A 12,087-nucleotide genomic window follows, 5' to 3' on the forward strand; every position below is an offset into this window, starting at 1 on the left:
CTAGTCACCCCGTTGGGTTTTTCATTTTTGTGATTTTTTTTTCAAGGGCATGGTGTGTTGCTATCTCTTTCTCATATAGGAGTGAAGACAGCAACTTTCAAATGGTCCTCGGTAAAGGGGAATTCTCAGCAAATTTTTTGGTTCCTGTCAAAATTAACATTTTGGTACCTATGCGTGGGACATCGAAAATGTATGAATTTGACAGCCACTTCACCCCGTAATTTTGGTCATGTGCCTTTGTCAACGATCAATCATTATACATATCGCTTTCTCACTGGGTTCTCGAGTGCTGTCAAATAAGCTCAAAGGAAAATCTATGACGTCTAAGTTGTTTGTGAGTTTTGTGGCTGTGATTGTTTGAAAATTTTGCTGGGAAAACAAAAATTGCCACTAATAAACTAAAAAGTGGTAATTTAACATCAATATTCGTTAAATTGTCAGCAGGCGCATCAACGGAATACAAAAATGGGTCCTACGAAAATGACTCCCGAGGATCAGCAATTCAATATATCATTTGTAGCAGAGGTAAAGAAACATCCCTGCCTGTTCAACAGCAGCAGTACCGAATACAAACAGGTACAAGTTCAGGACAAAGCTTGGCAAACTGTCTCCGCATCGGTAAATGAAAGTGTCGACATGTGCAAAAAACGCTGGAGAAATTTACGTTGTTGCATGACAAGGTACCTGAAATCAGTACGCGATAACACGGACAACGGATCCAACTTCCGGAGAAAACCGTACTATTTGTTCAATCATATGCAGTTTGTGGTTCCCTACTTGAAAATGAAAGACGGCGAAAACGTAACTTACGAATCCGAAGATACCATTTGGCTGAAAAGTGGCAATAGCGGCGAAATCTTGAAACATACCGATGAGGAAGAGGAGGACGAGGAAGCTGATCAAGATGTCGAAACAATTGACGTACAAGAAGATGACCACCAACAGATTAAGCAGAGTATTATTAAATCAATCAAAATTCTTCCCATGAGTCAAGATCAACAATCCCACGAGACCGCTACAACAACCACATACGAAATCATCGAAGCATCTCCACCTAAGCAGCCTAGAATCGAAGTAGTCCAGTCACTAGCAACAGTTGCAACGCCTGTTTCCAGTACTCCTCAAATAGCAAAGCAAAAGGACCCATTAAACATCAAACAGTACACATACACTGTTGCTACACCTCAACAAACGGCGACCCCTCTATACACATCAACTCCGGTGGTATCGGATCCGCCTGTCGCTTCATCAGAATACAGCGCACAGCGGCAGCAAACACAATACTCAGCTAATGCTGCCGATGCAGACAACAACTTCTTCAAAAGTCTCATTCCTGACATCCAATCAATGAATAACGATCAAAAACGGAAGTTGAAGATCGGAATCCTTCGCTTGATTGATGAGATTCTCAGTACAACGTAAAACGCAACATCAGCCGGGGTTAGGAATCCTACAGTCGTCTGCGTTTTTCGTTTGTGCATCTCATACCTGATCAGCATGTCATAATTGTATTTTTAACCGAATTTTACCCTTATTATTTGTCATGCTAAATGTATATTTCGTCAAACTATAATATATGTGTATGTCATTGAAAAACTTAAACAATAAAGATTTTACTAAGAATAAGTTACGGATGCTGTCTGATGACAAGCCTAGTAAGGTGAATATGACAAAGTAGTAGCAGTCTTTTATTGCGTCACATGATTAATATCGGAATATTACTTCGCTATTGAAGCGTCAAGCGCGGCAGTACGGGAACGGAAATTACAATTGGTATTAAGCGATTTTACGATAATTTAATGATGTCTTGATAGTGAAGAGTTCTCAAAAAGTTAACAATAGCTTAAAGAGCCGTTTGCAAATAAAAAATTGGATTATTTCAAGTAATCGTATAATTCTAAATAATTAGTTAAAGAAATAATATTTTCTTATTGGTTGTTTCAATAATATTGCAAAGGAAAAAGTGCAGATAAATAAACTTTGAAGTTTGTAACTTCAGTTAGTTGTACCGGGTCAGCTTGCCGATTTTTCAGATTTAAAGCTTTATATTACTGATTGCAAGGGAAATTGTACCATCCATGCGATATCGCTCATAAAAGTGCTATTTTACATTAAATCGTTTCGGTATCTTCGACGCACTTTTTCGTTATATTCCAAGCAATAAGTGCGCCGAAGAAACCGGAACGATTTAAGCTAAAATAGCACTTTTATGAGCGATTGCGCACTTATTGATTGGACAATTTTCCTTGCAATTGGCAATAAATATTAACATTTAAGAGCCGTGTATTATTGTTGTAACTTGTAACACATAATAACATTTAAAATAAGTCACAAATGATATCAAGTATTTATGAACTATAATACAATTGGTTCAATGCGTCAAAAGAATAACAATACTCATAAATTTTGTCTTAACAAAATGTTAGTGGTTACCAATTGTTTTACTTTTACAGCTACATTTGCTAATTCAATTCCTATGCATTGGTATCATGGTCATGCTGAACGCTTGTGTCTGGCGATTTTTTGTTAAGGCCCTTCATTCTAATGGGGGAACTCTGGTGGCCTCATTAGTGAGTGCAGCAACTAACTATATCGTATCGGTAAGTATGAAACTTTTTAACAGCTAGTTGATAATTATTTTTACGTAAAATACAAAGGCACTGTTCGGATGGCTCATTTTCCAAGAAAAAACCAGCATATGGTGGTGGATCGGAACTGCACTTGTCTTAGCAGGATTGCTACTAATAGTCAACGAGGATGACGAGAAAAGGATAAAAATGAAACCATCGTAGAAAAATAGATTCTGTATATTTATTGTAAAAACAAGTTAAAAAATATATTAGAAGCTTAGCTTTCCTTTTAATGATTATGTTTTAATTTAAAGTTATCATTTACTCAAAAACTACAAGGTATACAACCCTAAGGGTTGTACGAAAGGGTGACGTAGGACTATATCAGATCATCAGATCAAAGACTAATGTAAACTGCATTTCTGGCATATGTGTGTTTATAAGAATCTGTGAGTGTCATTGTTTAAGTGAATGTTTAAAAGAGAAGAGCGAAATATTCAGATTCAATTCTTCATTTAATGCAATGGTGGCTTTGAAAATACGTGGACGGGGGTTCTTAAGTACAACGCCTGCGACCTTTGAGACATAGAAATTTCTTTTAAAAATCACTTGTGTGCATCATAAAAGTTGAAATGGTAATGAATTATTCTCCTACCACAGGGGTGAGTGGTCTCAAAGCATCATAAAATAAATGAATTCATGCCTCCAAAAAACCCCATGCGCCAAATTTGGTGTCATTTAGTTGATTAGTTCTAGAGTTAAGAAGAAATTTGTATTTCATTTGTATGGGATCTCCCCTTCTTAAAGAAAGCAAAGGTTCTAATCCACCATAGAAAAAATCAACCCCCCCCCTCCCCTGTTAAAGACGGATGCGTCTCATTATGCCATAGAAAAAAATCCTGCCTTCTAAAACCCCCACTTGCCAAATTTGGTTTCATTTGCTTGATTCGTTCTAGAGTTATGAGGAAATAGAAAAACATCTTACCTCCAAAAACCCCCACAAGCCAATTTTGTTTCCTTTTACTCGAATAGTTCTCGAGTTATGAGGAAATTTGAATATTATTTGTATGCCCCCCCACCCTCCTAAAGAGGGGAAGGGTCTCAATTTACCATAGAAAAAATTCTTACCTTCTGAAACCCCTTCAAATTTGGTTCCATTTGCTTGATTACTTCTAGAGTTTTGAGGAAATTTGTATTTCATTTGTACGGGAGCCCCCCCCCCTTCTTAGAAGAAGAGGTCTCAGTACAGCGTAGAAAAATAATGCTGCCTTCTGAAACCCCCACATGCCAAATTTGGTTCCATTTGCTTGATTAGTTCTCGAATTTTGAGGAAATTTGTGTTTCATTTGTATAGGAGCCCCCCGTCTTACGCCCCCCTTAAAATTGCTCTCTTACTCCCGTAAAAAATTGCTGGTCATTTTATCTATCCAACGACATATAAATTGTTCAGTTTCGTTCAGTAGTTTAGTAGTTATTAGCATTTGAAATCTTTCATTCAAACGTTACACTTCTATTTTCGTTTTCACAAAGTGCTACCCAGTCCCAGTATAGTAAACAAAGACGTAGTCCTACGTCAAAAGTCTTCAATTGTTAAATGGAATTTTTGCTTAGAGCGTGGTCCTCAGAGCTGATTTGATTCTGCTTATAGTAGCTGTAATCGGGTTGATCAAAACGTTTACCGCGATCGCAATCAATCCTATCAGTAATGCTAGCCGAACTTGTGCGTTGTTATCTTCCTGGAACCATACCGAGTATATTCCAAGTCCGATAGTAATCATACCAAGTACATATGTTACAATGCCGGCTATTCCATGGTTAATTTTGGAATAAATGGGCCTCATTATGTGCCTAAGTTGATACCCATATTTGGTGAATACTCCGCCACTAATAGAAATTAGAGTTGCTATGACCGTTATTAGGCCGAACAGACCATGTGTGGTCTGGAAGTGTGCCTTGCCCATGCGCACCTTGTTGACAAAGATGCATACGAAGGCGATCGTTATTAGCACACCGCCAGTAACCTGCAGCAACCAATGTAGGAATAATTTAGTCTTGTGGTGTCTTTTGTAGGTTAGAAGATTTGCCCCCGATAAGCTAAGTATCGCCTGAGACATCACAATTAGGTACTAGGAGTAAAAGAAAGTAACATAAGCTGTTAATATAGGAATTATGCATATCTGATTTACTACTCACTCCAATACTCATGAAAGTCGGATGCCAAGAAAACAGTACAGTTGCCTTATTAAAACAGTGGTAGGTTATAAAACCGGCCACCGCAAACATTAAAAAGTTGGTCAACAGATTTAATAAGACGAGTTTCTTACTTAGCATCCTCTCGGAGGTCGAAACGCGTTGTCTCGGACTTGTATGCTCCTTTTGTAATTGCGAGTTCGTTACTCTATTACCAAATCCTTCCGACGCTGGTATGATTTCATCTGCTTCTACTTCATCCATCACCGCTTCGCTGATAGGCTTGTTTTGATAAGATTGTGGTACACTATCACTGTGTTCATGAGATACAGCTCCAACAGGAGCAATTTGCTGACCGTTCCGATAATGATCACTTTCGGAACCTGCTCGAATAAAGAAACAAAATATTATGATGACGTAGGCATCAGGGTTGCGGTATATCTATTAAGATAATGATAGAAATGCCAACCGATTGGTGTATCTCTCAAACTCAAACCACAGCTCAAACTGCACGTGATATTGTTCGGCTTTGTATTTTTTAATAAATTTTCAATTCAAATTCAATTCATTCGCGATGTTAACTGAACTAGGTAATATTTTTAACATTTAACATATTTTTAACAATACAATAATTTAAGATGTCTTTCTCATCACTGGTCGGTGGTTTTTTGCACGCTCACTAATTATTTGCCGTCTGTGTAGAGAGCATGAAAACTGGCGCGAGTGTTAATGTTTGAAACGAATGTGTGAACATGTATAGGTTTTAAATTTACCGGCGGTTCCATAGCTTTTCAAATTTTTATGTTGAATAATACTAGTTTCACTGTTAGATTCACTTTTTAACATGATAGCACACAATTAATTGCGGATTCGCGATCAACACAACACGCCCGCTGTCCGAATAGATTCTAATGTCTGAGTTTGTGACAGAGGAAGCATGGATGAGAATATCTTATCTACTGGTGATATGGCGTGCACTTGAAAGCGCGAGTCTCAGATGATCCGTGCAAACACAATCATTGATTATGAGCATGGAGATAAGTTTCAGCCTATGCAAGTATAACGTTTGTTGTTAAGTGATTTGGCAAAAATGTACCCATGAACTGTATTTCAATTATGAACTTTAAATATTTTAATAAATTTCGACTCATACCAAGTACCTATGTGAATATTTACACTTCGAATAGTTAAGTGTATTCGAGGTAATTTGTATTGTATTGTATGCACCCCGCTTATCAAACAAGCAGGTAAATGTTATTTTTCTTGCCAGTATACCAAATATATTATATTATATTCTTTTATTGGAAATGAAAAGTATGTTGCTAAATGATAATAGGCAGAAAGAACTTAGGGTAACCTACCAAATTTGGATCCCATCTGTAGTTGTACATTATTTAGACATTCACAGTAAAATCAAATAGAAGCATTGTTCATCCATTATATACTTTTTGGAAATGAGCTTGAATAGTTTTTCTATTGCAATGCGAAATACTAAATTTTGGTATTACTAAACAAACTTAGTTTTTCACTATACGGTTGTGTATTTGTAAATAACCCAAGGAACATTTTTGTTGTTTAGCAGCTTATCAAGCGCTTGTTCTATTGAGTTTTAGCTATACAATAGTTGAATAAGCGGCTCTTAAACAAAAATGTTTGTTGGGAAATCCTTGACCCTGAACAAAGTTGTATACTAAGTTAATATTTTTTGAAACGATGGTTTTTTTACAATTGATAGAGGGACGGTAGGGGAAAGTAATGGAAATTTTTTGGGAAAGGAGGGGAAAGAGTGAAAAGGAAGGGGGGGGAATAGGTAGCTACGCTTAACAAGTTGTCGTTGTGACTCCTATCTTTTGTCCAATGCTGGAAGGTGCATGGGTCGAACCAAGCTATAATCAGAGATTATAACCGGATTTGAACCCACAACACCGGCCAGGGCGTGTGGCACGCTGGTACCCGTGTACCTTTGAACCATAGAGGCGCTGGACAAAAAGAAGACTGCGCACCCCCTCTTATTAATGCAGCGACCTATCTGGTTTTGGGCGCAGCATCAAGTAATAAGGCCATTACAAATATTTTATAAAGTTTTTGTCCTCCCGGTGTTCGGCCACTGAAGGGTGGTGGGGTAGAGGGGGCGAAAAAAAACATGGATTTTAAGAATTTTTATTTAAGGTTTAAACGCGAAAACCGAATCTATTCTTGCTTATAATATATACGTTATTATTTTATATGCAAAAATTTACGAAAAAAGACAAAAACAAAGGAAATTTTTTTGGACGATTTTCGGAAATTCCATTGTTCGAATTTCCATTTCTGTTTCGTGCTAGAAGCGTTAATTCAACTCGGAGACTCATTTTTCGAGTTTTTCAGACTGTAGAGCCCACAGACAATTGATTTTATAAAAAGAAATTTGACTCATATCCTACAAATTATTTTTTTGCCCCCCGATTTTTTAAGCCAATTTCCAAGGGGAGGGGGGGTGGGGGTTTGACAAAAACTTTAAATATGATTTGCAATGGCCTAATTGAAGATAAAATTGAATTTTCTTTCAGCTGAAAATAACTCGATGTATCAGCAACAGCAAATATTGTTTTAGGGAATTTTACAGTGTTGTAGCTTGGTAGTTTGAAGGGAACGCCACAAAAGTAGTATATATTTAGCGTTTTAGGTACGATAAACTAAACATTTTTACAACAAAGTTAATTTGAAATTATAAATACGAATTTCAGATAACGAAAAAATTTATTTTACCTTTATTTAATTTTTTGGTGGCCCTTAAAAGGGCCATTGGTTACAAATAGCATCAAAGCCAAAGCAAGTTCAGCGCAAATATCTCGGATGTCTTCCCTTTTGGCATGAATGGCAACCAGAGGGGTGGTGTGGGTGTCAAACTACATACATTGTCCATGTCCCACCCATTGGTTTTGGTACTTTTGGTTCTGGTATCTACTCACTGATTGATTCATCTTAAAATAACTGAAACTAGTCAAAAAGCATTTAAACACAGCCTATTAGCTATAATTTAACTATTACTAGCTGCTATTTGTGATATGTCGGCTACTTCAGAGTTGTCGCCATTTATGGATATTTAGTCCGCCAAATTTTGACAATTTCACACCCCTGATGGCACCAGGCACGTATAGGTTATCGGCATCAATTCATTGTATCCTGCAACGAATAGCTTTTACTAGCTACTATCACTGCAGTCTGCTCCCGCTTGTCATTCGTACTTACCGCTAGCCTTCCATGTTAACGAAATTTGACCTTGTTTTTACATACATTTTCACTATTAAGCGTCTGATAGATTATTATAAGTATATTACTATAAAATTGCTGGACATTTAATCTTTCCAACGACATATTAACAGTCATGTTACGTTCAGTAGTAAAGAAGTTATAAGCATTTGAAATCTTTCATTCAAAAGTTACACTTCTATTTTCATTTTCACAAGGTGCTACCCTACCCAATATAGTAAACAAAGACGTAGTCCTACGTCAAAACAAACATCAGGATTTATTTTTTCATGTTCAGCAAAAGAAAATAAATTTGGTTTAAACAACATTATATTAATATTTTTCATATTTTCTTTTTAAATCGTATTATAATCAACTTTCTAAAGCAACTCCTGTTTAAATCCCATAATTAAGATGTTCTTTAAATTTTCTTCGCTAAGCAACGTCCGGTGCTTAGTAATAATCAGCACTGTAATACGCTGAATGAACACTCGACGGTGGTCAGAGTGTAATTTATTGTCATAAATATCAAAATCACAGTATACAAATTATTTCTAAATCCATACCACAATTTTACAATTGATATTTTTTTGTTTGCATGTGGTAGTTTCAGCCGTGGCATGCCAGAGATTGTTAAACTCGTTCGCAATGTTGATGTCGTCTAATATTCACTCTATTGTCTAACGTGCGAAGATATACCTCAAAAGAATCCACGGGCTGTGAATTTGAAAACTCGTTACACGACGAAGATGAGACAATTGTACTTTTAAGGGTCTCCAGCTTGACAGCGGCCAGCATTAGATTGAATGATAACTTTTGATATATCATTATCTACTCTTGTATGACCATTTTTCCCAAATTAAATAGAAATCGCCAAACGTTATTTGGGTGTTTTGAAGTTGTAATGTCGTTTCAGTTACTGGATTGAAAGCATTAACGAATCTTTCTAGAAAATTCCACATATTGTCATTGAATATCTCCTCCTTCCCTTCAGTTAAAGTCACAATGCAATTCTTTTCTTTGATGAGAGATTGCAGCATGACGTATGTGCTATTCCATCTAGTAGGACAGTCTAGTTTTGGTTTGCTCCGTTTGGTTACAGCAAAAAGCTCTTTTATGGCAACTTACGCTAAACTTTCACAATATTCCTAACTTGCATTAGTACTTTCATTTTAGTTTCCTTCAAAGTATCACTCGCTGTGAGCTATAATGTGTGCTCCGCGCATCGCACTCCCTCTAGAATAGGCATAATCATTTCCATTTTCTCGTCAACATATTCGTCCTCCTGATTTTCCACATTGTTTTACTTTGTCGCCTTTCTTCATCTGTATCCTTATTTTGTTACATTGATCATTATGGTATCATTATTTTCATCATCAAACATTCCAGAACCATTAAGTTCCAGTTCATGTGCCCTGTTTAAACGCTGTATTGTAGCACGAATGTTTTGAACATTATCCATCGTAACCGTTAGTAAACGTCGAATGTCGATTCCATATGGAATCAAGCATTTGAGTACTTCTTCTGGTAGATTTGCCGCGGTGTGTCTATCATGAAGCTCAATTATTTTGAAAGTGCGAATCTCAATAGCTTTTTATCAACACACTGATTATTAATTCTCGCGTTCAACAACTCGCGTTGCATTCGGGTGGCTGCATCCATTAATAAGTCAAGTCATTTTGTCAGCTATTTCATTTGTAATGATAAGCTGGATTTGTCTTGTTCCTTTTGACAGTACATTGCGTATTGATTTCGGGTCCAGGTATTTCGCTAATTTCAGTCTTTCTTCAATCTGGTCTTGCAATCTTGGTGACAAGATATACCATCATATATACATGTATTGATATGTATGTTTTCTCAAAGTGTCACATTTGACATAAAAAGAATCGAGCGAAAAATGAAGACCGGTGCTGTTCGATTTCTGCCAGACATCCGACTTTTTCGTAAGCGGGTATGTGCTCTTCTTGTACATACTTTTAATGGGGCCATAAATGTTATATGTGATTCACACATATATTGCGGAGTTTCCACCTATTTAGAGTCCCACGAGAAAATTATTAGCGTGGTTATTTTCTGCGTTTGCCACACATGTTCGCAATATAGCAATTTGAACCATCAGTTTTTCGTTATTGCCTCCTCACTGCACCCCTCCTTTGCTAGACGAGCATATTTTCAATGTATTAGTGAGTACAGCATAATTATTATGAAAAAAAGAATCTGCGTAGAACTCGTAAAATTGCTGCAAGGTACAATATGTTATTTGTAAGGTCAAATTGCAAAAAAATACGTATTAGTTTCACACATAAAGAGTATACGGAAATTTGCCTCAGTGTAGAGTCTTTTCGCACCAAACCGGTTCAACTTATTCGCTGTCACACAACCCTGGTATCAATAAAATCGTTTCGATGGCAACTTTGGTAACGATGCAAACCAAAAATTGTTTTAGTTTTTGCGCCACATTTTAGCTGCGGTTTTCGTTGAAGATAGAAGTTGGAATTGTAATTCGTTTTTATTTCGATGGTTGAAGAATAGTCTGTTGTCGCAAATAATGCCATCTGTAACAAAAAGAATAGCAAAGTCCACGCGGGCTGGATTAACATTTCCGGTTAGTCGAGTTACGTCGTCCCTTAGAAAGGGTAACTACGCAAACGCGATTCGTGTAGGGGCCGGTATCTATTTGACCGCTGTGCTGGAATATTTGGTAGCGGAGATTTTAGAGCTCTCTGGAAATGCTGCCAAGGATAACAAGAAAATGCGGTACGTTTTATTACCTGATGTATATTTTCAGATAGGTTTAATAATTTTCCGAAATAGTGTTATTCCTAGACATATTCAACTGGCTGTGCGCAACGACGATGAATTGAACAAGTTGCTCAGAGATGTATCCATTTCTGAAGGTGGAGTCCTTCCTAACATTCAAGGTCCTCTCCTACCCAAAGGCACCAAGAGATCTCAGCAGATTACGCAGAATGCCCAAAGCCAGGAGTATTAATGGGCGTTCTTTTCAACTATCACTTGCTTTGTTACAGAATGTTTTGTTTTATATTTTCGTACTTTAATGTATGTATTACGTTCCTTTGTTTTGATTAGAGATCTGAGATTTAGCGTTATGTGGATGGTATAAATAAATATAACCAGTGAGATTAAAACTTCAGTACTTAGTTGAAAGTTGCCTTTTCGATCTATAAACAAGTTATGAATAGTTCACATTCCAACCTTGACGTCTGGCTCGTTTGAACATCATTGCATTGAAATAATTCTAATAAAAAGCATTACTTTCCAGGTCAACTTACTTGAGAGTAAACGCCTTTTGAAGAAAATGAAGTATTTGGTTTTTCGATTGTCGATTCATTAGATTGGTAGTTTTTTTTATTTTTAGCGAGATCGCTTATTTTTTATGGTTATTACTGTTCATTTTGTATATTTATGTATGTCTTGATAATCATTTAATATTTCGTTACACTTGATTGTTTGTTTTAATTTCTTTTGACGAATTCTTAACCCTCTCTGTCCCACGGGTGTTATGGTGGTTTACAGTTTTTGATCATGTGAAAAAACTATTAATAAGCAATTCGTCAAACACAACTATACAGCTTGTAACATAATGTTTTTACTACGTTATGAAATCAAAATTACCATAATTAAATGCCTCAAAAGTTTTATCGGCTAATTTTAGTCTCGGAAGTCATGGAGCACCTGTGCTACCATGGGACAGAGAGGGCTGATTTGCTGTTTTAACTACTGTCAAAGGCGACCTTTTTTATTGTTATCAGCATGCTCATCGCAAATGAATCTATTCTTTTTCCGTTCAACAAGCAATTTGTTCGTAAACTTTTCTTTTAGCCCTTTTTGTTACAACATTTATGAAAATTTATCGAACACCTTGCTCTTAGTTTGACCGTTTTCGTCAATGCAACATCAAACCAGAGAGATCTTCATAGGTCTATGCTATAAAACCCATGTCTAATTTCCAGTTGGTGAATCTCGTTAGGTTTCACGATTTGGATGTTACTTGATTAGCCTGAAACAACCACACATGTTTGTGTTTTTGCCACAAATAAGATTTTTCGTACTAGTTTCTGTTGAAAATGTTTAT

The 12,087-nt window shown here is 36.6% G+C and overlaps 3 protein-coding genes across 3 annotated transcripts; 2 read left to right on the top strand and 1 right to left on the bottom strand.

The window, feature by feature from the left end:
* The first annotated feature begins 327 nt into the window (after nt 1-327).
* Nucleotides 328-2,560, top strand: LOC128738367 (uncharacterized). The gene is made up of 2 exons (XM_053833422.1): nt 328-1,660; nt 2,454-2,560. The coding sequence occupies exon 1, from the start codon at nt 466-468 to the stop codon at nt 1,420-1,422; it is 957 nt and encodes a 318-aa protein (XP_053689397.1). The 5' UTR covers nt 328-465; the 3' UTR covers nt 1,423-1,660; nt 2,454-2,560.
* Nucleotides 2,561-3,444: 884 nt separating this feature from the next.
* Nucleotides 3,445-5,590, bottom strand: LOC128738369 (transmembrane reductase CYB561D2-like). The gene is made up of 3 exons (XM_053833423.1): nt 5,534-5,590; nt 4,764-5,143; nt 3,445-4,696 (listed from the first exon to the last, which is right to left on the bottom strand). The coding sequence occupies exons 2-3, from the start codon at nt 5,022-5,024 to the stop codon at nt 4,178-4,180; spliced, it is 780 nt and encodes a 259-aa protein (XP_053689398.1). The 5' UTR covers nt 5,025-5,143; nt 5,534-5,590; the 3' UTR covers nt 3,445-4,177.
* Nucleotides 5,591-10,539: 4,949 nt separating this feature from the next.
* On the top strand, nt 10,540-11,036 carry LOC128735637 (histone H2A-beta, sperm-like). Its single transcript, XM_053830122.1, has 2 exons — nt 10,540-10,748; nt 10,806-11,036. The coding sequence occupies exons 1-2, from the start codon at nt 10,540-10,542 to the stop codon at nt 10,981-10,983; spliced, it is 387 nt and encodes a 128-aa protein (XP_053686097.1). The 3' UTR covers nt 10,984-11,036.
* Nucleotides 11,037-12,087: the final 1,051 nt, after the last annotated feature.

Source organism: Sabethes cyaneus, chromosome 2 (assembly GCF_943734655.1).
Source record: "Sabethes cyaneus chromosome 2, idSabCyanKW18_F2, whole genome shotgun sequence".
In the NCBI taxonomy this organism is placed as follows: domain Eukaryota; kingdom Metazoa; phylum Arthropoda; class Insecta; order Diptera; family Culicidae; genus Sabethes; species Sabethes cyaneus.

Coding starts and splice junctions, on each gene's coding strand:
- LOC128738367 (XM_053833422.1), top strand. CDS start 466: ATGGGTCCTACGAAAATGACTCCCGAGGATCAGCAATTCAATATATCA.
- LOC128738369 (XM_053833423.1), bottom strand. CDS start 5,024: ATGGATGAAGTAGAAGCAGATGAAATCATACCAGCGTCGGAAGGATTT. Junction 4,697..4,763: donor CGACTTTCATGAGTATTGGA/GTGAGTAGTAAA, acceptor TTTTACTCCTAG/TACCTAATTGTGATGTCTCA.
- LOC128735637 (XM_053830122.1), top strand. CDS start 10,540: ATGCCATCTGTAACAAAAAGAATAGCAAAGTCCACGCGGGCTGGATTA. Junction 10,749..10,805: donor AAGGATAACAAGAAAATGCG/GTACGTTTTATT, acceptor TTTCCGAAATAG/TGTTATTCCTAGACATATTC.